Source organism: Artemia sp. Qi Xiang Cuo, chromosome 7, assembly GCF_049724085.1.
Source record: "Artemia sp. Qi Xiang Cuo chromosome 7, ASM4972408v1, whole genome shotgun sequence".
Taxonomy (NCBI): domain Eukaryota; kingdom Metazoa; phylum Arthropoda; class Branchiopoda; order Anostraca; family Artemiidae; genus Artemia; species Artemia sp. Qi Xiang Cuo.
The window spans coordinates 35,816,745-35,844,574 of record NC_142800.1 but is presented as its reverse complement, the minus strand read 5'-3'; the positions used below and the strand labels follow the sequence as shown (position 1 = coordinate 35,844,574).

Sequence of the window (27,830 nt, the reverse complement as noted above, 5' to 3'; positions counted from 1 at the left end):
GCCCTTTTTCAAGCAGTTTCTATAGCCCATAGAGTCCCCATAAAAAAAACGGCGGCAAGCAAAACATAACACCGAATTCAACTTTTTCGAGTATTCAATCCATTCATAAGTCTTATAGTAATTTGCACTGAATTTCCAACCGTTAGAAATGAGGCCGGATATCTCTCAAGAATAGGTTGAGCTGATTTGTCGTGACGCGTCATAGAGATATCTGAGAGAGGTTCTGACCTGAGCCAGTTGTTGCTCCGCTTGTTTCCGAAGGACTGTCACAGGTGGGGGGGATTTTTCTCCACTAACCCGACACTTTGAGCGCTGTCACTATTGCCAGTTTCTTCATTTTTCTTCCGCATTTTTACCGTAAAAAAATCCAAAGTTTGTTGTCGTTTTTTACTCATAGTTTGATTACGAATTCTTCACAAAAAAACAATAAAGAAATACTGACCAGCTGACGTTTGATTTTGAATAAACCCTACTCATAAATCACATTTCCGGTCGAAGATTGGGTGCTAAAATAGCGTAGACGCGCTCTTGGACATTTCAAAACAAGATTGTCTCCTAATGGTAGAATTAGGGTGGTACAAGAGTGGGAAAGACGGGACATTTCAAAACAAAGTCATCAAAAAGTAACAGTCTTTTTAATCGCTATGAAAAACAAGACACTGGGTAGAAAAAAGAACTGCACCAGTTATCCAGTCTCGCTGGTTTAATATAGCACATAACTAAGATAGAAAATGGCTGTGAAATATAAATGAAAGTTAAGTCTCAAAGTCTAAGGGGGGCACGGCCCCCTGCCCCCCTAATTAGCGCCACTAACCCCTTCCTTCTCAAAATAATTGCGTGACATTCAAAGGCCCATAGAAACTGACTGAACCCTTCAAGAAATAGAATTCTTCTTAAAAACCTGAATGAGGAGCCAAGCGCCTTAAACTCCTTCCGAATCATCAATCAAGCCCCCTTCCACTCCCCCCTACAATCAGAGACTAAAACTGCTAAGGAATCTTTGAAGCGAGGTAAAGCACTGGGACTCGGCAGTGTTACTGCGGAACCTATAAATGTAGGTTCCGAAGATGCTATCGGCCTTTATCATGATATAGCATCAACCCCATGGTCCAATGGGCATGTTCCACGGATATATTTCAAGGCAGCAATATTCCCTGAACACAAAAAAGCTCAAAAAAGGATTGCAAGAACTACAGGCCCATAAGCTTGACAACCTACAAAACAACAATACTGACGAAGGTTTTTATTTAGAGAATTCAAGCCCTTAAATCCTCCGGTCTGGGCGAATACCAAACTGGCTTGCAGCCAGAGAATTCGACTATCGACAAGATCATCAGTGTAAGACAGCTGATGGGGCGATTCATCGAGTCCAACAAAGACCTTGACTTTCGGCACGCCTTTGACCTAATCTGGAGGAAAGGCTTGTGGCACATTCCCAGTGAAATAGTGGCAATAATTGCGAATATGTAAGGCCAGTTCAAAAGCCGAGTTCTAACCACAGATGGCCCTTCAGATGAATTATCTGTTGGATTTTCTGGTCTTTCAGATTAAGTTTTTGATGATTTTTTGTCTGGTGTTTTACAAGGATGTATTCTGTCGCCACACCTCTTTAATCTGTTTTTACGCATCATTCTGTGGATAATACCAACCAAATATGGAGCAAAAATAGGTGGAGTCCCCATTGGCAAGCATAAATATGACGACGATATCGACCAAATTCCTACAATCTCAGCAGAATTCTAAAGACAGATGGCCAAGTGCCACAGCCAAGTAACGAGAACGTTCAGCATGGAAATAAAAACTAACAAAAGCCAAAGCCATAGAGACGTCTTGTAATGAGCTATAAAACCCTCCCACCATAACTATTGACGCCGGATAGTCTAAACAGACGACCTCTTTGTCTACCTCAGAAGTCTCCTGACTACTGACAGCTGTCATGCCACCGATATCAAACGCCGCTTAGCTTTAACAGACTCCTGCATCAAGAAACTCTCGAATTCTGTAAATAAAGTTACCTCTCCAATCAGTTGAAAGTCAATCTCTTCAAAAACTTGATTGTGCCGATCGCTCTGTACAAATAAGACCCGTGGACCCTAAAGACAGAAAACGAGCGCAACATCCTCACCCTCGAGATGCGGTGCCTACGCCGCAAAGATGAACTACACCGACCATGTAACCAACGAAGAGGTGCGAAGACGGCTGAAATCCCCAGACACATTCCTTGATAAAATCAAACATCAGCAACTGCGACTAGCTGTGACTGTGGAGCTGTGACTAGGTCCTGTCAAAGAATGGCCGTCTCCCGAAAATTAAACTCGAAGGCACGATTGATGGACAGCTACCACGAGGAAGTCCACGGAAGCGGTGGATTGATAACTTTAACCTGAAGCACATCATACAACTCTCTGAATGCATAACGAGTCTAAATTGATTATTATCAGTAACGCTTAGCTCAAAAATAGGACACTATAATGCTATTTAACCCACACAATCATGCTTATTAGTCGGTGAGCTCGTGTGACTGAAACGCATATTGCCTCAATCTTGGCTGGTTATCAAAACTCCTCATAACATAAATTCCCCTTTTCAAATAGCCTATAACCAGCATGCAGAGATCCGACATCGATTTTTTTTCTTTAGTCATTTCCAAAAAAAACTTTGGCGTTATGTTCTGGGCACAATGATATGCACCATATAGATTAAGCGTAAGAGTATATGTTTCTACAGTACAAGTGAACTTGCTCCTGCAAATATCTTAATTACTATTATTATTAAAGACTGAATCTGCTTTATTTCAGAATTTATTGGGTTATGTTCAACGACATTCAGTAATGATCAACAATCTAATTTTTAGGTCGTCCTTTAATTTGATGATACATTAGTGTCAGCTAGTTTTAAAAATACCACCCTCTAAACAATTTATTTTACATAGTTCCAAGAAACTAACCCTTGGATGTAACTGGGTTCCCAGACCACAAAAACAGACGTCTTTACAGTGGGTCATTGTAGTCTACAGGTCGATTTTTAATCAGCACCTTCATTTTGATGACACTCTCAAGGTGACTATAACATTAATTACCAAGACTAATCTCAACCAAGAATTACTAAACAGGTAGTCTACCAAACAAGGATATATAATGCTCAGGCAAGGAAGAAGGTGTTGAAGGGTTTTATCTATGGTTGAGGGATAATTGTTGTTCAGCTACAAATTTATATTCCAAGTACTTGCTTAAAAATCCCATGTTCAGAAGTAAAAGAGGCGTTTATGTCGAAGTGAGCCTCCCAAGGAAGTCTATGATTATTTGTACAACCTACAACCCCCACACAACCAGCCACCAGCCACCTTGAAGCCTCTCTCAAACACATTAGAGGAAAATCCCACTAATAAGCCATCATTCTACGGGAGATTTTAACGTTCATCACATAAAATGGCTTTAGAGTCACTGTTCACTGATTTGCAGGGACCACTGACTTGCATGATCTGTCTTTGCCCCGTGAAGTTGAGCAGCTCGTTGATTTTGGCACCTACTTGGGTCCTAATACATCATTTCGTCTTGATAAATTCCTCAAACACCATTTTCTTTGAATTGAATGACCACATTTTCCCAAGTGACTACCACCTTTATAATCCAAGGTAATCTTCACGATCAGTCACCAATCAAGAATGAATAGGTTATTCAACAACACAAACAGGGAATTTTAAAGGTCTTCGGAGTATGCTTACTGTTTAAAATGAGACATCCCTTGTCAAGTAGATACGGGCAAGGCTATGGAGACCCAAATACAGATCATATTAGGTTCTATAAAAAATTTATACAACATCTAGGAGAAAACAGATATCAAGAACGAAAAACTATTTTAGAGTTAACTGTAAGAAGACCTTCAGAGTGAAGAAAAAAGTATTGAGAGACGCTTCTGTCTAAGAACAAAAATAATCAAACTTGATCCGCAAAAATACACAATGACACTGTTTGTGTAAACCGTCAATACTGAAAGCAGTGCGATGCTAATTTTACCATCAAACTCTAAAATGCCATCGTAACCTGTTACTGGGGAGTTGCCAAGGAGGCGATACTACTTTAAAAAGACATCCATTCTCTCCCTTCAGACTGACTGGATTCGGGTCCGTGATTGTCAGACAAAGACTGAAGATCTCACTAAGGAATTTTCTAACTTTTCAATTTTTGATAGCCATTGAAATGAAGGCCTTCATTTTATTGTCACATATGTAATCCAGCTAATGTCCTTTTGCGTGACCAAATCATCTAGTCCAAATAACATAATAAAATATATTGTCAATCAGCATATTTCCCAATCAGCTGGTCCTTTGTTTTTACTCTTCAGGCTGTATCTGCTATTACCTCCTCTTTATATTCATCCCAAGGGCGTCAAAGTGGATCCACCGTCATCCTTGCTCCTAAGCCAAATAGCAACCTTACCCAATAAGACAAAGCCTAATATTTATGACAAAGGTTAATCTCGTCATTAACCTCAAAATAATATATAATCTGTTATGTATATTCCAACACTAGAGCCACACGAGCCATGTTTTTAAATTTTTGTTTTGAAAATGACATTTTGCATTTTTTTTGTTTTGAAAATGACAAAAAAAAAACAAAGAAGGAAAAGCAACTCATAAAAGAACAAAATAACAACTCTACCAACACCACAAGCATGAACATCATTTCACATTACGTTAGTCTTTGTAATTGGTTTGGTTTAATCTACGTGTCGTATTTTGGATTATGGAGTTAAATCATGTTCCTCGGTTTTTTAGCAATGTCTTTAAATGAAATTCTCCTGTTAGTTTCATATTTATTTCCTTTTCAAAATAGTTTTACAGATTGACCTAATGGAGGAAGGCATTGAATAGAAGTTACCTGCAAAGGTCAGGACTGAAAACGTAGACCCGTTGCGTTTTATCGGTTCCAATTGTAAAGGGACCGAAAATTGACCCATCAGTACCATTAATTTTATTGCAAGAATTTTGACCATCCAGGTTATGCCAGTAGCTATCCAAATATGGGCTATTTTGCCAAGATCTAATCAATCCTAAATTTTCTGGATTGTTTTTACCAGTCTCGATTTCAAAATTTCCATCATCTGTTCCATTTGCCTGTAAAAAATGATAAACAAAAAGCATATCTTATATAAAAATACAGGACTGCATTTATTGGAAATATTTGAATAACAAGACAATATTTGACCAAGATAAAAAGAAAATTGAAAGAGCAATTGGATATCCATATAAGCAAAATTCAAATTACGTCTCTCAAGCTGCCTCAAACACCGCCAACTCGTACAAAGGAAATACTTTTTGTAGAGGGAGGGAGAGGGTTGTTAAGACCGTGAATTATATGAAAGTTACTACCGAATTATAGGAAAGAATTGTAGAATCATTAGGTTTTAGGTTCAGTCTGCAATTGATGAAAGAGGTGTATCATTTGATTTCTTATAAGATCTCAGTGAGTATAAGTTTTTAAAGAACCATTTAATTAAATTGAGTAGTTAAATGCAGCATATTAAATGTGGAATAGTGGTTTGAAGTGTCTAAGACAAAATTAAAATCTGAGGGTTAATTGAAATATTATACATAATGTTCATGCGTCCTTATTCATAATTATCAGGCTTTTGTAATTTCATGTCAATCAAGATGTCCATGACATAAATCAAACAGTTTGCAGTAGTGAACTGTCAGCAAAGAATGACTTGTGTATATTGTAATTGAAAGTCTGAAAGACTAAATTTTGACAATGGTTACCGACAGTTAGATTTATGGTGATTCCAAGTATGCAAAATTGCGTAATTTTAAAAATTATGTGCAAAAAGTTGTGGATCTGAGAAAATTTGTGTAGCTAAAAAAGGGGTTTAACGATCCTATTGAGTGATACGTTCTTGATGAAAATTACTGCAATGTATTCAGTATATCGAAAAACTTAGATTTCAAGCCTTATGTGCAAAAACCCAAAATTTTCAATATTTCTGAAAATTTTGATAACAAGCGCGTGTTTATTAGTTTGTTTTCTCTTGTTGTTTTCTGCTTTTTTTTGTCGTTTCTTTTATTTTAGCAGGGGTAAATATAATGACGTAATAGTCTTAGAACTTTAGTAGAGGGGTCTTCTATTGTTTTCTCAACCTACTGAGACTAGAACATGTTTTATTCTAGGAAAGCATTTGACATGGTAGATTTTAGACTGCCATTGCAGAGATTAGAATGCTTAGGTATTATCTATTTGAGTTTAAAGTACTTTGAAAATAATTGTACCGGAGGTCTTATAAATTGGCGATTAATTATCTTCCCCATATCAAATGTCCTGAGGTGTGCCGCAGGGATTGGTCCTTGGTTCACTTCTTTATCTGGGGTAGGTAGACACTATGAGAATTGATCTTCCAGAATCTGTTGTTATCTTTTCTAGTCGTTGTTTGGATAGTCTAATGTTCAAAGTGAATGATGTTTTGAGAAGTTTATATGTTTTTACTAGCTTGAGTTTATTATCGGTTAAAGTTGACAAGACTAATTAAATTTAATATTTAGAGTAGGCAAGCCCAGTGATATTAATTATAGAAATATGTTTTGTAATAAGCCTGTAGCTCAAGTTCAGGAGATTCGTTATTTAGGCTTTTACATTGATTTTAATCTTTCGTGGAAACACGACAGTGATGTCGTTGCAACAAACGTGGATCGTTGCCTTCGAGTGATGCAACATTTTAGAATTTTTTATCCCCGAGAGACTTTTTGGTTTTATACTAGGCTTTGATTCACCCAAGTGTTTTGTATGACTGCATGTTATGGGCAAGCAATTTTTAATTCTATTTTAATTGTTTTCAGATTCTTCAAAATAAAACCATGCTTCTTATCGGTTGGTGTGTGGTATGTGTGCATAACACTGTAGCTTATTCAACAAGTTGCAAGTACTTAATGTAGGTCAGCTACGGGATTAACAGATTGGAAATTTTGCCTATCAATGTTGGAATTATGTATGTATAAATCTATTGCCCATCATAAATGTAAAATACAACACTGACGGAGTATAAAGAAAGAAAATGGAAAGAAACAAATAAATTCTGACAGATACAAACAGAACCAAAACAAAGAAGAACTGACAAGAAAAAAAAAATATACAAATAAGGGCAATTATATGTAAGAACAAACATATCATTAGTGACAGACAATTTCAGAGGTGCTTTTATCAATACTATACCTCTGATAATTCCCATTTCTTTTCTGTATCGTTGACGCTGGACAAACAACTTAAATTGCAAAGATTGGGAGTTGTTGTTTGTCTAGAGATACAGCCGCAGAGAATATGTTGCATGCTCGTAGAAATATTCCGTATATCCCGGATATCTGAAGCAGTAAGAAGAGACCAAAATGGTGCAAGGGCAAGTAGATGCGGAACATCAATTGCATTATAAACGCTAGCTAAGATACGGCGGTTAAATCTAAACTTTAACGCAACTAGTAAACCGTACGCGTTCCTAGCTTTTCTGGCAAAAAATCTTTCAAAAGTTGACGCTTGGCACGAAGATTTGACCCAATCGATTCACCAAGATACGTAAGTGTATCTTGAGCATTACTAACCTGGTCACCTAAGTCACCCTATTTCTTGCAATATGAGCGGTGATTGTACACCAAGACCAATGCGTTTATACTCCCTATCGAGAATTCCGAAATTTTCCTCAATTCCAAAGGCTCTTCTACAAATACCAAGGATGTCATCAGCATAGTTAGCTAGCAAAACATCAATACCATTAAATATACATGTGCTTAGAACGTTCTGTTGTGGCACAATGACAGCATTAAGTAACAGCACCCTGTCTAATACCCTTTTCTACTGGAATTGAAGGAGTGAGTTCCACCGTACGAGGTGAGATGGTGACCTTAACTCTGGCATTTAGCTTTTTATACATATCACGTATCGATTTGATGACAGAATTATTAACTCCATGCTTATAAGCACCCAATATGATACGCGGATGTATACTGATGTTAAAAGCTCTTGATACGTTTAGCCCAGGAAAATACACTGGCTCATTATTTTCATAAATAAGCACAAGTAAATTAGCAATCAAATGGTGAGCATGGTCACGGCCTGCTCCTTTCTTGAAGCCTAATTGGTTATCCGGTGTATAACACTTATCAGAAAGCTCGTCAATAATTAGTAACTTCAAAACTTTGCACAAAACCGGTGACACCGTAATTGGCCTAAAAGAAGAACATTGGTCCGTTGGCTTTCCCCTTTTTAATACCGGGGTTATTATTCCAATACTGAACAGATCAGGAACTATACCACAACAGAATATCATCTGAAAGAGTAAGGTCAGATGTTCAATCAGGAGAGGGGACCGACATCTTAGATGCTTTCCACAGAGGCCATCAACACCACGAGAAGTTTCATTTTGTAGATTAGAAATGCACCCAGTAACCGCAGATCGAGTAACAATAAAACTAATCTCATCAGTTGATTGGCCTAAGCAACCCCCAAGCTCCATTTCATATTGGTTTGACAATGATGGATCAGGCTCGGAAAATTCACTTTTACATTAACCATACCACTGGTCGCTGGTAATTTTGAAAGCATTTTTGACTTTTGAAGTACCTTTTTTGAGCACTTTTCATATGAAATTGGGCTCACTTGTGGCGTTAATTGAGATTTCAGCTACTTATTTAGCCTAGTATTACCTAAGTACGTTTACAAAATATCGCTTTATTTCCACACGAATTTCATTTACCAAACCTTGCCATGGCATACCACACTCCTTCCAGACATGAAACCAGAATTTCCATTTAGCACAAGAATCAAAGAGGTCAGGATTACCTGACCAACCAAGCTTCTCAGTTCCAAGACGAACTCTTCGTATGGGTAAACTAGCACGCTCGGCAGCACGTAGAGTGTGAACGATCTCTGCACAGTGAATATTCAGCAATATTTGCTTCTCTACAAAGGTTAATAGTTTTTTTGGGGAAAGTAGATGAAACGGCACTTTGATCTTTTTCAAAATAGAATCACTAACAGCCCGGAACATAAAAATATCTTTACGATCCCAGTCAGGGGTTTCATGCTATTTACTATCATTGCCTGGACTTGGACTACTCGGTGCAATAAGTTGAATAGGGAATATATTACTAATAGGCATATGGTCTGAGATTTGGGAAGTCGAGATAAGTGAGGATCCCGAGTCTGGTTTTACATTCGGGGAACATATGAAAAAGTCCAGTGAAGAGGTACTGCCAGAGTTATGGATATATGTGAAACATTGGATATTCTTGAACGTCAAGAGCTGGGGGCACATACTATTTAAAATATTTTCACGACTGCTACTGTCGTCAAAAAGGTTACAGTTCATATCATCAGTAAGGATTACTGCTAGATTTTGCACTTCACGGTCAGACACGAGGGAAATAACTAGGTGGTAAGCTTGATGAATTTGTCTCTCGGATGTAGCATTACGGCAATCTGTGAGTAAATACACTGAAACCACAACATAATTCTGAATTTTGACTGCCGTAAAATAGTCACTGTCGCGAAAGTGTTTGGGCATGAGGACATTTCTAGCAAGAACAGCAGTCTTCTATCATATATAGGTCTTCTCGTCATTATGAAACAAGTCATGCCAGAGTGTACATCTTACAGGATCAAAGTGAAACCAGAGCTGTCTTCCCTATTAGATTTTTGGGGCCTACTGTGTGAACTATATTCCAGAAAGCATTCAGGCTGGGATTGTTTCAAAGCAAGTTGAAAAAGGATTTGTTAGGTCGAGAGTCATAGCTAACTTTTATTATTCTTCTTTTTTCTCATTATTATGAGCTGATAAGAAATTGATCACCTTTTATCTTTTTTTTTAGTTAAATAATAGTTCGAGTTAGTTACATGGACCTACCCAGTCGCAAGTGCTTTTTGTACCTTCCTTGGGGCGGCTACTGGCAGTTCAGTTTAATGTGTATTTTTGGCTGTAAATAAAAATGAACTGAGGGGTGAAATTCTGACACATATGATAGGTGCTACTAGCGCCAACCGTCCTGCCTCTAGGCCATCGACAATGTGGTTGACGTCTCAGGCGGCAATATCTTATGAACAGGGTGTTGCCGTTTTTGGCAAATGTCTCAATTCGCATGGGAGCTACGTTTGATTATAGTTTGAGATAGTAGCTCCTGAATATATATATTAAATGCATTTTTCCCCTTTGTTATTTTTATTATTCTGAAATGTAAGTATCTTCTTAAACACCCCTCACATACTTGCAAAAACTCGACATTATCGATGGGGAAAAGGTTTAAAACAGTTAGAAGATATGCAGTTTTACATTTAAATGTCGACCTTGTTTTTTAATATCACTAAAATTCTCGCATCATACGCATTTTTGTCTTCAGGAATGTGGTGTGTTCAACAGTTTCCTTTGCCCTTTCCTCTGAGCATTTTTGTCTAGTATACCAGTAAAAAACAACAATTAGCAATAATCAACAATAATTAATAAGCCCCTCTATTTTATATGTACGCATTTGCCATGCTTTGTCTCTCACTCAGACTATCTGTCTTGGCTTTTTTTTCAATTAGCCAAGACTCTCACTCTTTGATCACAGTCAACCAACTTGATTTTAATTCGAGATTAATTTGAATGAAAATGAAGCTGGTGGACGATCAAAGAGTTGAGAGCCTTGGCTAATAGAAAAAAAAGTCAAGACAGATAGTCTGAGTAAGAGGCAAAGCTGGCATAAGCCTTTTTCAAAATTGCATAAAAATTATGTCACTTCGCATTTTGACAGATAATCTATGATCCCTCCTAGGGCAGAATTAAGGTAAATAGGCATGGAACAAGTATTTCATAACATTCTATTAAATACTTACAAGTCATTTTGCTAGCCATTAAGTAGCTGAAAAGCTTGCAAATTTACTCCATGACGTGGCCATGCATGAAATTAACCAATAAAGGCAAATAAGGTTTGTTTTTAAAACGCTACATCTTTTTAAACTAACCCACAAAAATGATCATGGCTCAAACTATATTCACAAAACGTGGAAACAGCCGGTTACATTACAAAATATTTTCTTACAGTTTTTAAAAAGCCAAACACCAAGTCATTAGCGTATTGATTTAAAAAAATATTAATCTAGCTGCCTACAAGCATCTTGAGAGATCTTTTTGCAGACATCAACAAATGGTTCAAAGTAGGCACCTAGAAAAATAACCATCAAAGAGAATATTTTTCAAACTCTCTGTAAGTTTTATCATCACATCCATACTGTGCAAGGCTCCCTCTTACTTGGCAAGTGTTCCTAATAGCTCAATTAAGACTGAAGAATCAGCAAACTGTGTGCAAAGCTCCCTCACACTTGGCAAGTGCACCTAATAGCTCCATTAAGACTGAAGAATCAGCAACCTGTGTGCAAAGCTCCCTCATACTTGGGAAGTGCTCCTAATAGCTCAATTAAGGGTGAGGAATCAGCAAACTGTGTGCAAAGCTCCCTCATACTTGTCAAGTGCACCTAATAGCTCAATTAAGGCTGAGGAATCAGCAAACTGTTTGCAAAGCTCCCTCACACTTGGCAAGTGCACCTAATAGCTCCATTAAGACTGAAGAATCAGCAAACTGTGTGCAAAGCTCCCTCATACTTGGGAAGTGCTCCTAATAGCTCAATTAAAGCGGAGGAATCAGCAAACTCTGCTGCCATAGTCTAAAAATGAATGGGCATTGTGTGGTGGAATTTGGAGCAGAATCCCGTCATTCCAACAAGCTCGAGGATTATGTGATACTGAGTATTTAGTATCCAATATATCTTTAGAAGGTTTTATGTAAAGTTATGGTGACTTCTATAAAAAAAAAAAAACAAGAAAACAACAAACAAGATTGTGTAAAACACTCTAAGATATGCTTGGCTAGCTCTGTAACAATGGAAATATTCATCTGCGGTAGCCAATACTTCACAAAAAGTTTATATTTAAATTCCTCAAAACTACTTTCTTTTTAAATATTAAAACTATTCGCTTATAATTATCAATCGCTTTGTCTTAAAAAAAATGTAAATTCTTAAAATGAAAGCTGCTGCGGAATATAAATTATAACAACAGTAATTTATTATGAATCTAAGGCAAGAAGAAATCAAAAGTACCAAAATTAGCCTATTTAAAATACAATCTGAAGCCATAAATTTGAAAATTGACAAGCGTGAATTCGTTTTTGCATTTCAAAGCCTTGAAGAAGTGTCTTGCCAGAGATAGAACAATCATGAAGCCGGCCTACCAAATGTTAATAAAACCTCCACCAGTAAGCTTTTTTGTGAGAGTAAAAAGCAACTACATTGTATGCTGAGTAATGACACCATCACCAAGCTTACTTTTTTCCCTGGTTTCTTCTCATTGACAAACCCGTTGAAACGGGAACTTGGTACAATTTTTCCAAGCAACCTCCTCAAATCCCGCAGCATTGCACTCTCGAAGCCGTCGAATAGCAATTCCCGAACTGTTCTTGTTGTGAAAAACCCTTCGTTGTACTGTGTAAGGAAAGCAGTTGCTATAAATTTAACAAACCCGTTAAATAGTGAACCTGTTTGAATCTCTGTCATCTTTGCCGCAACTCCCTGTAATATCGTAATTCCATAAACGTCACATTCAAGTAATTGTATCCCTAAAAACTCGAATAGACTTAAGTATTAAATCATTCATAAACGTAGGCTGCTCTTGCCTGCATAATAAACTTGCCAAAGCGCATGTTGGATGACATGTTTAAAAGAACAAAAACCGTAGCCCATTCGTTGCCACTAGAATCAGATTTTTGGTACCGGGTCGGTGCTCCGTCAAATCTAAACATGGGGTAGCAAATAAGTAATTCCAGGATCCTAATAAAAAAAATAGGCGACGTGATATTGTCCTCTTTCACATAAGTTAGGGAGGCCATCAATTCTTTCTAGCAAAAATAAATCTTTAATTTCTATGAATATATTTTCGGTCTTGGAGCAAGGGTGGTCATAAGCTGAATTTTAGGGGGGCTTACCTGGTCTAATTGACACTTCCAATGCTGTATAACAGAAATCTCAAAACAAAAATATTAAAATATAAGGCAGTGTCATCCGGCCAGGGGGGCTGTTGCCCCCTGCCCCTCTTATGGACGCCCATGTCTTGGAGGGGGGGGGGGGGTAATATATCAACGAAGATTTGTCCCTTATGTTCTTCTATTTATACTATTGAATCCTGTTTTCCAGTCGTTAAAGTCTTTACCAAGTAACTATCCTAATGGTACCATGCATAAATAAAATCATTATCGTGCAATCTGCATTACTTTATTAATTTTCTTTAGCACTGGGATTAGCTTTTGAAATTCTCGTTTTAAGAGACCTTTAAACTTCTTGAGTTCTGAAATTAGCAGGCTCCTGCCTCGTCAATAGATCCAAAGAGGTCTGACCTAGGTACCGAAGAACCGACTACGTACCGAAAGAGTGTGCCCTTTACCAACGTACATTCCTTTGTGATGACGGAAAAAAATATTTTAGAAGAAAGAAAATCATCAATTATTCTTGAGTTGTGATATCTCCCCTTAAATCGCCCCCCTCCCCTAGTAAACGGTTCGTGAAAGTTTCAACTCGATCTTCCAACAATGAGACAAAATAGAGTAGATTTACCGAAACTACGTGTCAAATTTATCTCAATATTCACAAAAATTATTAACAGTACAATGAGCAATATTCACTTAGCTTCAGGTGTCCATTGTACAACGTAGCATGTTTGTTTTCAGAGCTAAAGATCAGTGACTAGCTAGGAGTGACGGAATAACCAATTATATAGGCTGATTCAGCTGTTCAATATAAGGTGGTTTTATTGATTGACACACTAGCAAGTATCATGACGCCAAAAATTGAAGAATTTTTTGGCTATTCTTTTTTTTTCTCTTTCACTCCAAAAAAACCTTGAATGTTTGATACAGTACGGTGTACCATGGTTCTTTTTAACATTGAATGGATATAGGTCTAACATTAATATAGGTCTGGCATCTTGGAAACTGATAAAAACATATTTCATTTTGATAGATGGCATTGCCAATGCATAGCAGATTTCATATCTGGGATATTATAGGAAAAAGAAATAGGACATACCAAATACAAGGTGTCCCACAAACATCCGGCAGTCCAAATTTACAATCCATCTTAGTAATACTAATATATTGCAGAGAATGCGTTACGGTTTTGGTAGGCCCCCTGTTACGTATCCAATCTTGAAAACAAGCGATAAACTAACAAACATTTATTTTTAGTTATTTAAAAAAAACTTTTTCCATAAAATAAGTTTTTCAAAAAAAAGTGAAGGACTCCGTGAGATTAAAAATTAATAAAAATAAAATTCAACAATCGACAGCTCATGTAACTACCACAAATTAGTATCAACAAATAAATGGAATCCAACACAAACAGAACGTAAAATAAATAACAGAGTCAAACTCAAAACGAGGAGAAATTAATATGAGTAGGGTTCTAAACCTCTATGCTTTCTAAAAGCCAGAATATAATTGTACTTTACTGGAAAAAACTCAAATGAATTTACTGAAAAGAATGTGCATTGTCAGTTTAATATACATATGCTGATATTTATTCCTTAAAATCTTAAATAATTTTTAATTTCTTAAAGTTATAAAAATGAAAACATTTATAAGAATTTTTCAGTAAAGTACAAACTATATTCTGGCTTTTAGAAAGCATAGGGTTTAGAACCCTACTCAGATTAATTTCTCCTCGTTTTGAGTTTGACTCTGTTATTTATTTTAATTTCTGTTTGTTTTGGGTTTGATTTAATTATTGATACTGATTTGTGGTAGTTGTATGCTTGGTAGATTATTTGATTCTATTTTTGTTCATTTTTTGGTTTAATTGAGTTCTTTACTTTTCTTTGAAAAACCTATTTTGTTGAAAAAGTTTTTTTTTAATTAATCTATGTTCGTTTTATATTGACATAGTCTTTTTCAGAGAAAAAGACTGGCGAGAAAAAGACTGGCCTCTTCTAAAGTTAAACAATCCTCCCTTCCATAAAAACCTCAAGTACCCCCTGGGCATAACTTATGACCCTTGCCCCTAATCTCTGGGGTTTGTTTCAACCCCAAAAGCATTCTTATGTGATATTTAGACTATTTTGAATAGAATGGCTATCACAAAATTGCTCATAGATGCATTTCGGGACAATACGACGTGTGTGTGTGGAGGGGGGGGATAGCTGCCTTCCGAAAACTTTGACTCTTAAAAAGAGCACTAGAGCGTATGATTACCAATCCAATGAGCCCCCTCCGAAGTTTATATGACCATGCTTTCTATTGCCCCCAGGGTATAACTTACAATCCTTGCCCTGAGGGCTGGGGGGATTTTTTATCCTCAAAGAATAATTTCCAGACCTTTCAAATACGTTGAATAAAATGGCTATCTCAAACTTTAATTGGAAGTGTTTGGGGAAACGATGGCCGTCAGTGGGGGGGGGGGGGAGAGCATTTGCCCTCTGATCATTTTTCGACTAACAAAAAAGGCACTAATAATCTCAATTCCCATCGAATGAGCCTTTTTTGAAGCTTCTACGACAAAACTTTCTGTAAGCACCTTATATGCCCTAAGGGCATAACTTACGACCCTTGTCCTGAGGGCTTTTGGGGGAGGGTTGTCATCCTCAAAGACATAATTTCCAGACCTTTCAACTACGTTCAACAGACTGGCCATATCAAAATGTTGATTGTAAATGTTTGGGGAAATGATGGGCGTGGGGGAGGGGGTGTTTCTCCCTCCGATTACTTTCTACTATCAAATAGGGCAATAGCCCCCTCAATTTCCAAACAAATCAGCCCTTTTTGAAGTTTCTACGACAACACTTTCAATAATAACCTTATATACCCCCATGGTAGAACTTACAGCCCTTGCCCTGAGGGCTGTGGAGGGAGTGTTCTCCTCGAGGACATAATTTCCAGATATTTTAATTACGTTGAACAAAATGTCTATCTCGAAACTTCGATTGAATGTGTTTGGGGAAATGGTGGGCGTTGAAGAGGTACTATTTACCTTGCAGTTGCTTTCGGTTATTACTCGTAAAAAGGACACTAGCCCCTCTATTTTACAATTGAACGAACCATTTTTGTATTTTCTACAACAGTTCTTTCGATGTAAAGTGCCCTGGTCTAAAAGAAACAAAGAAAGAATTAAATAATACATTGTGCCAACATCGTTCTTTACTTAGGCAGCGCTATTGCGCTGCCAATGATATAGACGAGTTAAAGAGAAAACTAATGAAAAGACTTGCCGCGAAGAAACTGGGGGAAAATATAAAACTCCAAATTGCAGCACAAATAAAATTAGATGTATATATGGAATCCTCTTGGAAAAATGAATATAAATAATTCCGAAATAATGAGAAGTTTTAATAATAAAGAAATAATACATATAATGAAGAAATAATACAATAAGAAATGAAGAATTGCATATATTATTTTGTCTTAATAATTTTTTTTAATAAATGATCCCTGGCATAAGTTCTAAGCATTCAAACAAGAGAGACCTTTACAAGCTAAAACTCGACTGAAGCATTTATTAACTAAAACATTGGCTGATGACAAAGAGTCGTGTCTCGTCGAAGAAATTTCTATTTTTACAAACGCCTGTTTGAAAACGTCATGAAACATCAAACGTTTAAGTTGCACGCAGTGTAGTGAGACATTCTGGATATTTAAAAGTGCTTTACTCACTGAAAAATACATAATTGGAATCTAAACTGGAAAAAGAAGAAGATATTGTTTGAAACATGTCCAGAACAAGCTCGACTTCTGTCCTGATGTCGAAATCCTTACATTTCGATCAGTAAATGTATAAATTTTAGACATATTTTTCCGAAAGATTGGGGTAAAACTTGGATTTTTTTCAGAGCTGACACTATTTTTCTTTTTTTAGTATTTATGTTTTATAAGTAGTTCTATTTAGAAATTTGAATTTGCCCGAGAAATATGAACAGTGAAGGGGGTTGCACACCCTATCTGTCGGAGAATAATGGTTTCGACTCCCTAAAAATAACTGATGATAACTTTTTTCATTTAACGAATAATTATTCTACTGTTTGGCTCTTAAACATTGCTTTGTTAAATTTTCAAAATAATTTATTCCTAATTGAGTGGTTAGAACAGAAGATAGAAGAAAAATTCTTTCGGACAAAACCTAATTTTATTTCTCGTGCAATCAAAGGGTATGGGCATTTCCTGGTTAAGTGGGTTGAGCCGTTTCCTGTAAGTGGGTTGAGCAAGGGTTCAGCCGTCCTGGATAAGTGGTTGGTGTGCTGGGTTGAGAATTCTTTGTCCAAGTGGGCACGGGTTCGATGCGTGGCAAGTTACTTGGATCGGGACGTTAGTCAGTGGCGTGACTCTGTAAGCTCAGCCAGAGTCGATCCAGTTCTAAATGGGTACAAGCAGAAATCTGGGGAAGGTAAGCAGGAAGGGTGTGCGAAAGCGCAGGATGGCTGGCTCCCGACCCCCCATTGCACATCCTGGCTGAAGGGCCACAAAATGGAGATCAGAAACACCGGTTTGGACCTTCAGGGTATATTGCCGTCATACTTACATACCTACAAAGGGCATGGAGTACCTTCGATTAATCAAATTATTATCCTTTCTCTGAAACTAATCAAAACTAAAAAAGGCATATTTTTGGTCCAGTAATTTCAACGTGAAATCTTAGATAAAATCTACATTAATAAACTGCAATGTTATTTTAATATTCAATGTTATTTCAAAAGAAGAAGACGAGGCTTACCGTTAGTACAGGGTTTATTATCGTGACAACTGTGTCTTCTTTAAGAGGCGAAGATTTTTCGGCGTCGAAAAACCAATATTTAATTTCTTTATAAATGATAGTTCCATCTGGTGTTTCAGCATTGACGATTATCTTCTTTCGATCCTGTCTAAATTAATAGTGATTAATAAGTTTTATTTTAACATGAAGATTAAAACCTAAGAAAATTTAGACCCCAATAATACCAAATTTTAATCTTTTTTGTTTCAGCTTTTAAGATTCTAACGTCAAATCACTTAAATGAGTTTTAACTTTACATATTTTCAAGAATTTTTCCAGAAAATAAAGATTCATACGAAAATATGACAAGAAAAACTGCTATTGAAACCTAAATATTTTGATTTAGAAACCATTTTTTTAATTCGTTCGAAAATATAAAATATACACTGAGTATCAAAGTATCAAAGTTTGAATCTCTCCACTGGTTTTTTCATGGACTTAATCAGATCAACTTATGATTTTTTTTTCCAATCATAAATATAACTTAAATAGCACAAAAAGCCACTATTTTAAAAAATTTCCATGGGTTCAATTTGATTCCTTGTTTGTAATTTAAAATACGTGATCTCATATCAGTCAAAATTTTAGAGGAATTTGTGTTTTTTTTACATTAGTAATATGTTCGGAATATAAAGTCTTTTACTTCGGCTCTTTTAATCTCTTAAAGGTTATCAACTTTTTTTTATTAAATGGCCTGATTTTTTCTATCATATTTACTGATGGTATGCAATACATTTAAAATAGAAATGATGGTTCTATTGTACAATAATTAAAAACGGGTCAATCAAATTAGCCATGGCTAAATGTTTCTTATCGAGACGAAGGGTTGGGGTTCAAACAGAAAAAATACTGGAACAATCGAATTCCAGTCGGTTCTCGATAATTTGACACTCAATAATTTGAAAATGAAAAAGATACACCTCGATAATTTGAATTTGTACCGAGGGCATCTTGCTTGGCAATACTCTTATGAAAATGTATAAATTACCATTCCTGAATCAGCCACAAATGGCAATACTTTTTTACTAGCCAGTTTTTTTTTTGTTTTTTTTAACACTTTTTTAATTTTTACTTACTAAGGGCCCGCTCTTTACTAGGTTGCAGCTACCGCTGCAACAATAGAATATCTGGACTAACACACAAATACATATTTGAACTGTGTATCAGATTTTAATTTTAATTTCAAATTTGATCAAAAAAGGTAAGCAAAGAAAAGGCAATAAGTAAATATAGGTATTGGAATACATATTCGTTGTTCGTGCATGATCACATTAAAATTAGAGTCCTGAGAAAGGACAGCAATGAGATGGGAATCATGAAAAAGAGATTTTTGATAATGACAACGAACTTTTTTAGTCTAACAGAATACAACAGAAGAGAAGAAGAAGAATAAACGAATATAAGAGTGACATCAAGAAAGACTATCTGAATACGTAGCAGGAGCATCCCATAGAATATTTCCCACGTTTCTATGACGTCATTGTATTTTTTAAGCAACCTTAATGTATTTTTTAAGCAGCCTTAATGTAAAATAAATACAAAACACCTATTTTCGAAAAACGATGTTCAAGTGACGTAAGTAAATTTTTCTTTAAGAATCTATTTCAAAAATCTCCATTAAATACTGGATTCATTAAAGCAGTTTGATTAAAACTAGGATAAACTTGATTTGCCATTTTTGATAAACTTTGATTTGCCTATTAAACCTAAGGGGTCTTCACAGCATCCCAAATTTTGTCAGAGAGCTTATTATAGAACACAACTAAACACATGAGACATTAAATCAATTTTACTAAGCAAACAATAATAAAATGTACAAATTTATTAATTGAAGTTTGTTTAATGTGTATTCAATTTGTAGCAGCCAAACACAATTTTCAGTTTGCCTGTAAAAGCTGTAGGATGTAATAAAACCCTTTTCGAATTGAAGCTGGGTGTTAGAGTAGCGAGATCACCTTTTAAAACTATTATAAGTTTCAAGAATGTAGTTCATATTCATCTAGTTTCATTAATGCGTCAAAACTTCACATAATCAAGTTTCTACAATATATATACTCTATACTAGAGGTTCCCAATCGATTATGGGCCATGCCCCCTCGTGATATTTAAATTTTGCTACTCAAAATATTACGCGTATTCACGTGAAGGAAACTTAAAAGACCATTAACTTGGTATCTTTGTCATGTACATCATGTATCTTTTTTGCTCTTTGAATGCATATGAATGTGGCGTCATTCATATGAAAAATTTCTTTTTCAAAATTAAGGCTCTAAAAAATAGTCAGCCGGAGGGCGCTTTTCTTGCACATAACCCTCCTAAATATTGACAGGCCCCAATTTGGGAATCAATGGTATATATGCAATCATTAGTATTGTAAACCAAATATGGCTTTAATGTTATTCGAGTTCTCCAGACGCCAGAATTTGACTGTCATCATTTCACTGGTACTTTCCCATTATGTGGACACCTCTAAAAACCAATCACGAAGACCCGAGGCATCCACTCGACAAAAGCAGAGATTTGACGCTATCTGATGTTGTATAAACAAGTATTCAGGGGTTTCTCACTCTGGGAACTATATTTAAACTGTTGTTTTTTGGGGATTAGGGGGAGGGGGAGGTGACCCAAGGCATCCACTCGACAAAAGCAAAGATTTGACGCTATCTGATGTTAACCGTTGATGTTAAACGGTATAAACAAGTATTCAGAGGTTTCTCAATCTGGGAACTATATTTAAACTGTTGTTTTTTGGGGTTTAGGGGGGAGGGAGTTACCTAGGTTAGGTTAGGTTACGTATCTAATATATACAATGCTCCCTCCCCCCCTCCCTAATGTGCAAATATATAGCCCAAATTTTTTTTATAAACTATTATATTTTCATCCTATTTTGTTTTATTTCATTAGTACTAACCAAACTTGAATTTTTAAAGGTGTCCACATAATGGGAAGGTACCATTTCACTTTAATCTTCAGTTATGTTATTTTGGATCTAGCATGTAACTCAGGTTAAAAACTCTTTTTTGAGTTTCTGAAGAATTAACTCTATCGTAAGCAATCATTGTCTTCTCCGGGGTTACGACTCACACTGAATTGTCAAACCATTTATAACTTAAATAATTGTTATTTTTTTAACTTAAAAGGATATTCACCTCGAAAAAATTAATAGCTTAAACTTATTTGAGAATTTGGAACTAGCACTAACTACTCTTTTCGATTTTCTTATCGGGTCCAAACGACAAACGGGTTTTATATAAGTTGAAGTATCTCGGCTCAAATGAAGATAGTTTTCAATTAGGCTTGATTTACTTGTTTGTTTCGCAATGAAGCTTGTTCAGTATATTTTATTTGTTTCTATAATAGTAACTAAGCAAAGATCTCGCAAAGTAGATTTTTCCTACTGGTTTTCGCTGCTTATATCGTATTTTATAGCACTAGCCCTCAAATACAAGGGAGTTGCAATAGTTTGTAACAATACATCTTATTTCACAGCCTAAATCTTGTAGATGTCTGAGTCATCAACTCATCATATGCTAAAGATTATTTGAAAAAAAACTACGTTTTCTAAAGAGTTAAAGAGGCTGAGTTACAAGGTCGAACCTTAAAACGTACATGGATTAGGAGGCATAGTTGGGGGGCTGCCGCCCCCCAAACCCTCCGCTTTCGCAGCTTTTAAATAAAAAAAAAGTTTTTAAAACTGAAAGTAAGGAGCGACATTAAATCTTAAAACGAACAGAAATTATTCCGTATATGAAAGAGGCTGTGCCCTCCTCAACGCCTCGCTCTTTACGCTAAAGTTTGACTCTGTCTCACAACTCTATTTTTTAAAACAATAAAAAACTTTAGCGTAAAGAGCGAGGCGTTGAGGAGGGCACAGCCTCTTTCATATACGGAATAATGTCTGTTCGTTTTAAGATTTAATGTCGCTCCATACTTTCAGTTTAAAACACTTTTTTTTTTAAAGGCTGCGAAAGCGGTGGGTTTGGGGGGCGGCAGCCCCCCAACTGTGCCTCCTAATCCCTCTACGTTTTAAGGTTCGACCTTGTAACTCAGCCTCTTTAACTCTTTAGAAAACGTAGTTTTTTTCAAATAATTTCTGCACGTTTTTGTACAGTTTATTACTTATTATTGCTTGACTAACTGTTAGCTGATCGTGTCAGGAGTTAAAGTTGGGGGACGGCCGCCCCCCAAACCCCCCGCTCTTGAACATTCTTGTGTTAAGGCTTTTAATTCCTGAATACTCAAATCACGTCGTACAGGGTGCCTCCTAATCCCTGTACGTTTTAAGGTTCGAACTTGTGACTCAGCCTCTTTAACAGCCCCCCAACTGTGCCTCCTAATCCCTGTACGTTTTAAGGGTCGACCTTGTAACTCAGCCTCTTTAACTAATTAGAAAACGTAATTTTTTTCAAATAATTTAAAAAAGAAACTGAGTTTCTTTTTTAAAGTTTAAATTCAGTATATAAAAATTTGCTATGACCGTGAATCGAACCCGGGTTTTCCGCCTGACAGTCTGGAGTATCAACCGCTGGACTAATAAGACACAATTGTAATTGTTTTTTAGTAAATGAAATCTATTTTCGACGCAAGCAAATTCCCACAAAACTTGATATTTGGTTTTTGGAAAACAGGGAAGGAGTTATAAGATTGAGCTGAAATTTTGAGGATAAGCTCCCAGGCCCCAGGAAAGCTTATCCTCGAAATTTCAGTCTGATTAGACAACGTTAAAGGGGGGCTGTGGTGGGGAAAATTAACATGGGCTCATATAGGAAAACGAGGTTTTTAGTTAATGTAAATTCGAGGGATCAATTTTTCGGTCTGAAATTATCAAAAGGCCCTAACAAATCAAATTTTGCTTCGAATGAGTCGTCATTCACCCAGATCAGTTGCCAACTGTGGCCTATAGGAGTGGATAAGAAAAAAAAGAAATGATGATGAATTTTAAGTTGCTATATTTGGTTTTTTGAAAACAGGGAAGGAGTGATCGGATTGAGCTGAAATTTCGAGGATAAGCTCCCGGGCCCTAGGAAAGCTTAACCTCTAAATTTCAGCCCAATCGGACAACGTTAAAGGGGGCTGTGGTGGGAGGGTCGAAACTTCCGGCCCAGTTTACCCCATGAAGATAAAGTCGGAGGAGGATGAAATTTTGCAAGTTTCTTAGTTTGAGCTTGGGCTACAAAATACGATTACCGCCGTCTCTCTGCGACCTCTAGGACCTGAAATCGCTTAACATTGTGGTGGGTCGCCTCTTTATAGAGGCACAAGTATGCCTCCTTGACAATAGTTAATTGACATTACTGTGTTAAAATAAAGAATGATTAATAAAACGAACCTGTACACAAAAGGTCCCACTTCTGACAAGCTTGGCTTCCCTCCATTTAATACTTCTTCAGGGTTGAGTACATTGAAGAACGTGAAATTTTGGTAGATTGCAACTGGCGGCTCCATCCAGGCTGCCCAAGTGTCCGTGCCATTTTCTAATACGGCTTGCTAAAAATTAATGATATTACCATAAAACCGAACATTAAACTAAGTAATCAAGTATCGTTCCTTGTTAGCATTGCCTAAGCCGACCAGAACCAAAACTCATTCCGAGGAAAAAAGAACGTTTTGAGCAATTGCAGTTTGGTACAGAGAACAAGGGTAAGCACTTTGTTTTAAACTAGCATGCCTACACACACGGAGGGACAATTCCCTCCGCGTCTTTTATTTGACCTCCCCACCCTTAGAAACCATCCTTTGATTAAGAAAAAGTATAACTAAAAATTAATAGATCTAGCGACTTTGCGAACGTTTCAAGTCCATATAACAGATCGACATCTACATACAATGCATGTTATTGCAGATCATTTTTTTGCCAAGAATTGGATTTGGCTTTGAAGGGCCAATTGTGGCAAAAATATCCGTTCATCAAATGAATCTTAGTATTTTATTTTAGAAAACCCAATATTAACTTTAACAGACTTTTATCTAGTCTTTAAAGATATATTCACCGATAAAGATTTTTGTTTGCTTTTTCTTTCGACATATACAATATGTTTTTTTATATCTCACTCTGCCTCGTTCAAACTGAATGCTTGGGCTTTTGCAGGCAACACTGTGACTGTTGTAGCCTAAAAATCTTCGGATTTCTCTGCCGATCAAGCCTGAGTGGTTTATCCGACCGAATTGAAGAGGGAATTAGGAAAGCCTTCAGAATACAGTTGCATACTAAGCTTGAAAGAACCTGTCTCAGGGATGGTTTTTACAAGAGTGTGAAGGCATATTAATGGATTACATCAGATTCTAGCAGAGACATATAATGGTGTAGACAACACGCAAAGACAAACCTTTATTCAGCAACAACCAAAAGGAGGCTATTAGAACCAAGTAGAACAAACAGAGCCACTTACCTTTGTATTAAAGCAAGATCAAGTATGATTCTTCAAGGCATCCAGTGATACCATTTGTGTTATTCCCCAATTGCAAATCCTGTTCACGGAGAATATTCCCACTTGCCTCCAAAATACTACAGAAAACATTTGGAGGAGGCATGTCAAGTAGGCTATCCATCGTCAAAAGTGAAGTCTGCCTCCTCTCCTCGGGCTAACAGAACTGCAACCTAAGATTCTCAGGAAAACGTTGACACTCTGGCAAAAACCTTTACTTTGATTTCAGCTCTTGATTACAACGGCAAAGAATTTTCGGACTTTGTTGATGGCACAGGAATCATCCTTGACTGTATCAACTACTTCTTTCTGAACGTCCAGTGGGCTCTGCAGAGCTTGTTAGGATTGAGCCATCTAGGTTCAGATAACGTACTATATTTTGTCCTCAAGCACAACTAGTACCCACTGTATGCCAAAAACAAACGGTTAACATTTAGAAACTCAAAACGCTTAGCCTATCTACAAGAAAAGGCACTTCCCACCGAGTGCTAGACGAAAATTAGGGTTGCCAACTGTCACACTTTTGTACTTTTTGTTGCACTTCTTTGATCATTGTCACACTTTAGTACGTACGACACGGAAAATGGCACTTTCCTATGGAAAGTCCAATTTTCCAAGGAAAAGTCGCACAAAAGTGTGATAGCTTTCTGTGTTGACTTGGAAGACAATTTTAAAATAAAAAAAATAAAAAAATAATAATTTGCCAACAGCGACCATTCTGTATTATATTATTCGTACTGTGGCTAGAATTGCGCCTCTTCTTCGGTGACGGTCTGCGAGTTGAGCATGATGCGAGAAAAACCTGAACGTTTAAAAGATTTATATTCAGCTAGCGATCGAAGCAAAACTCTGGAAACAATGGGTGTAAGCAAACTCTTTAGACAGTGCAGTGAATTCTATTCGATATAATTCTGTGTATTAGCATTTAAGAAAGTAAGAACCCACATAAAGAAGAGAAAACACAAAGGTTAGGAAAGTTTTTCTCAGCCTCAACGTCTCAATACTAGTAGGCTACAAGCGAAGTGCTAGTGCCACCTAAGTCAGCTCGGTTGTTAGGTAACTATAAACTTTAAGCATTCCACATTAATCGAGACTAAGTGGGGTACTATGCACTTTAATAGGCTATATTGCTCTCAAGGGGTACCACTTCATGAGGTTACCCTGTATTACTGCTTGCAGTCATGGTCTTGTTAGGCAATCCTAATGTCATTGTAGCGGAAGAAAAGTTTTCCTAACCTAATGAGAAAGTCCGAAGCAAAAAGGGACAAGACTAGAAATGAAATTGCCTCCTGTAGTGTTTACTTTCTGGAAGAAAACAAGGGGAGGATTCTTGCTGCTCGAATTAATTGTTAATAGAGGTAGTAGAAGAAGTAATTGCAGCAACTTGTGTGTGACTGTTTTTGTGTATGTAAGAAGCAGGACTGTAATGTCCATAAAAACGAAAATGCAATAAAAATGGAAAATATTCTTAAAGAAAATAAATATTGGCTTTGATATTAATGTAGTGATTGCTCGGTTGAAAAGAGAAAAATAATTTCGTTGTTTGGCTATTTGTTTGAATATTAGAAGTGTGCATCTGACCACATGAAGTTGATGCGAATAGAACTTAAAATTTCAATCAAGAAAGTGCTCGCCTAGAAGTAAGCCAAATAGTTTAGGCATTTCGCCCATTATGCTGGTATTCCTAAAAAGAGATCTACGATACAGAAGGGTCAAGAACCCTTGCTATTGACTATTGATTGTTCAACGTAGAGTATTACTGCGTACTTCCGCTTACAAAACACAGTTGCTGCTGATCAGTAATAACAACAATTTTACGCAACGCATATGTTAATGCAATAGTCGTTATGCAACAGCCAGCTTGACGCCGCTTCGACTGCATACTATCCTTGAAGATGTAATGATACTGGTTACAATGTCTCTTTTGATAAAGCCATTCCGTACATTTTTCCGACCAATATTATTCTGCCAATTGAACAAAAATCTTTAATAATTTTCAGAAAACAAACTTCTTTTTTTGTTGATAGTCTTGATACTACTATACATGGTTCGTTGATCGAAATATGGATATACCAATAGTTATCACTTGTCCCAGTCAAACAGTTGGTCGTAACGAACCGTAAGTAAGGAGCGACCCGGCTCAATAGTAACCGAAACAAAAAAAAAACGGAATTTTGATACCAATAGATACATAAAAAATCAGATTTTTATGCTTAATTCAAATATATAAGTTTCATCAAGTTTATTCTTACCCATCAAAAGTTATGCGTCTCAGAAAATTTGTCCTACTTTCGAAAAAAGGGGTAAACGTCCCCTTAAAAGTCGAGATTCAGCGTATCAGAGAACCGTGCTATAGAAGTTTCAAGCTACTATCTGCAAAAATCTGTAATTTGTATTTTTTGCCAGAAAAAAGGTCACGGATGCGTGTTTTTTTTTTTTTTTTTTTTCAGGGGTGATCGTATCGAACCAGTGGTCCAAGAATATCGCGGAAGGGCTCGTTCGAACGGAAATTAAAAGTTCTAGTGCCCTTTTTAAGTGACAAAAAAACAGAGTGCAACTAGGCCCACTCCCACGCTCATCTTTTGGTACTTGTGCATTTTATCGTACACACCGCTAAGTCAAGTTTGGTTAATGCTAATGAAATATAATAAAATAGGATGAATATATAATAGTTTAGAAACAAATTTGGGTTATATATTTGCACATTAAGGGGGGGGGGGGTAAAGCATAGCATATATTAAATACATAACCTAACCTAGGTACCTCCCCCTCTAAACCCAAAAACCAACAGTTTAAATATTGTAAACGCAATGAGCAATAACGATAGTATAGAAATAAAGATAGTTGAAAATTCAAAATATTTAGGTTTTGTGTTTCAAAATAATGGTAGTTGGTGTGCCCACATTAAAGAGTCAGTAAAAAGGGGGAAAGCGGCTATATCGACGATTTTTAGGAATTGTACAGTTATGGGTATTAAGAGTCTAGTAATGCATAAGAGAATTTTTTTAACGAAAATTATCCCAGTTATTCATTTCGGTGGGGAATTATGGGGGATGGAAGTGGTAGAACAGCAGGTGACCCTTCAAGTAATTTATTACAAAAGGATCCTCGGTCTCCATAAGACTACGCATACTAACTTTTTGAAAGGTGAGCTAGAGCTTTTTTTCGCTCCGTAAACATAGCCTGGTTCAGGTAGTTAGATTTTGAATGAACATAGTACAGGTACCACGAGGTAAACTTATTAGACAGGACTATGAAGAGATACTTGTTTCAAGGCGTAAGAGGTCGTGGCCATCTAGGGTTAAATCCTTATTAGGCCGATTAGGATTGCCCTATATATTAAATGATGGTTGAGATCCCTCCATTAGTAAGATTTATGAAAAAGGAATAGTTAAACAATGAATTTAATATCAGGATACACAGACATGGGGGACTTCAACTAAAAGATCCAAAACGTCAAGCGTTTATAAGGATGTTAAAAAGGTGTTTGGCCAGGAGATTTACTTTAAATTTACTTTGTCAATTAAGTGTATGTCATATTGGTTGCAGCTGCGGGCCAACTGTTTGCCTTTAAGATGGAGGAGTAAAGTATTTAAGAGAGGTAAGGGGT

General features: G+C 36.6%; 1 protein-coding gene across 1 annotated transcript in view; it reads right to left on the bottom strand.

Annotated features, from left to right (window-relative positions):
- The window catches only part of LOC148950211 (platelet glycoprotein 4-like), an 83,236-nt gene that overhangs the window by 16,203 nt on the left and 39,203 nt on the right, over positions 1–27,830 (bottom strand). The window contains exons 3-6 of the mRNA XM_089092234.1: positions 23,125–23,282; positions 17,757–17,904; positions 12,336–12,578; positions 4,881–5,116 (exon numbers count right to left, since the gene is read on the bottom strand). Of these exons, the coding sequence (XP_088948360.1) occupies positions 4,881–5,116; positions 12,336–12,578; positions 17,757–17,904; positions 23,125–23,282 (785 nt within the window). The remainder of the gene's footprint in view (positions 1–4,880; positions 5,117–12,335; positions 12,579–17,756; positions 17,905–23,124; positions 23,283–27,830) is intronic.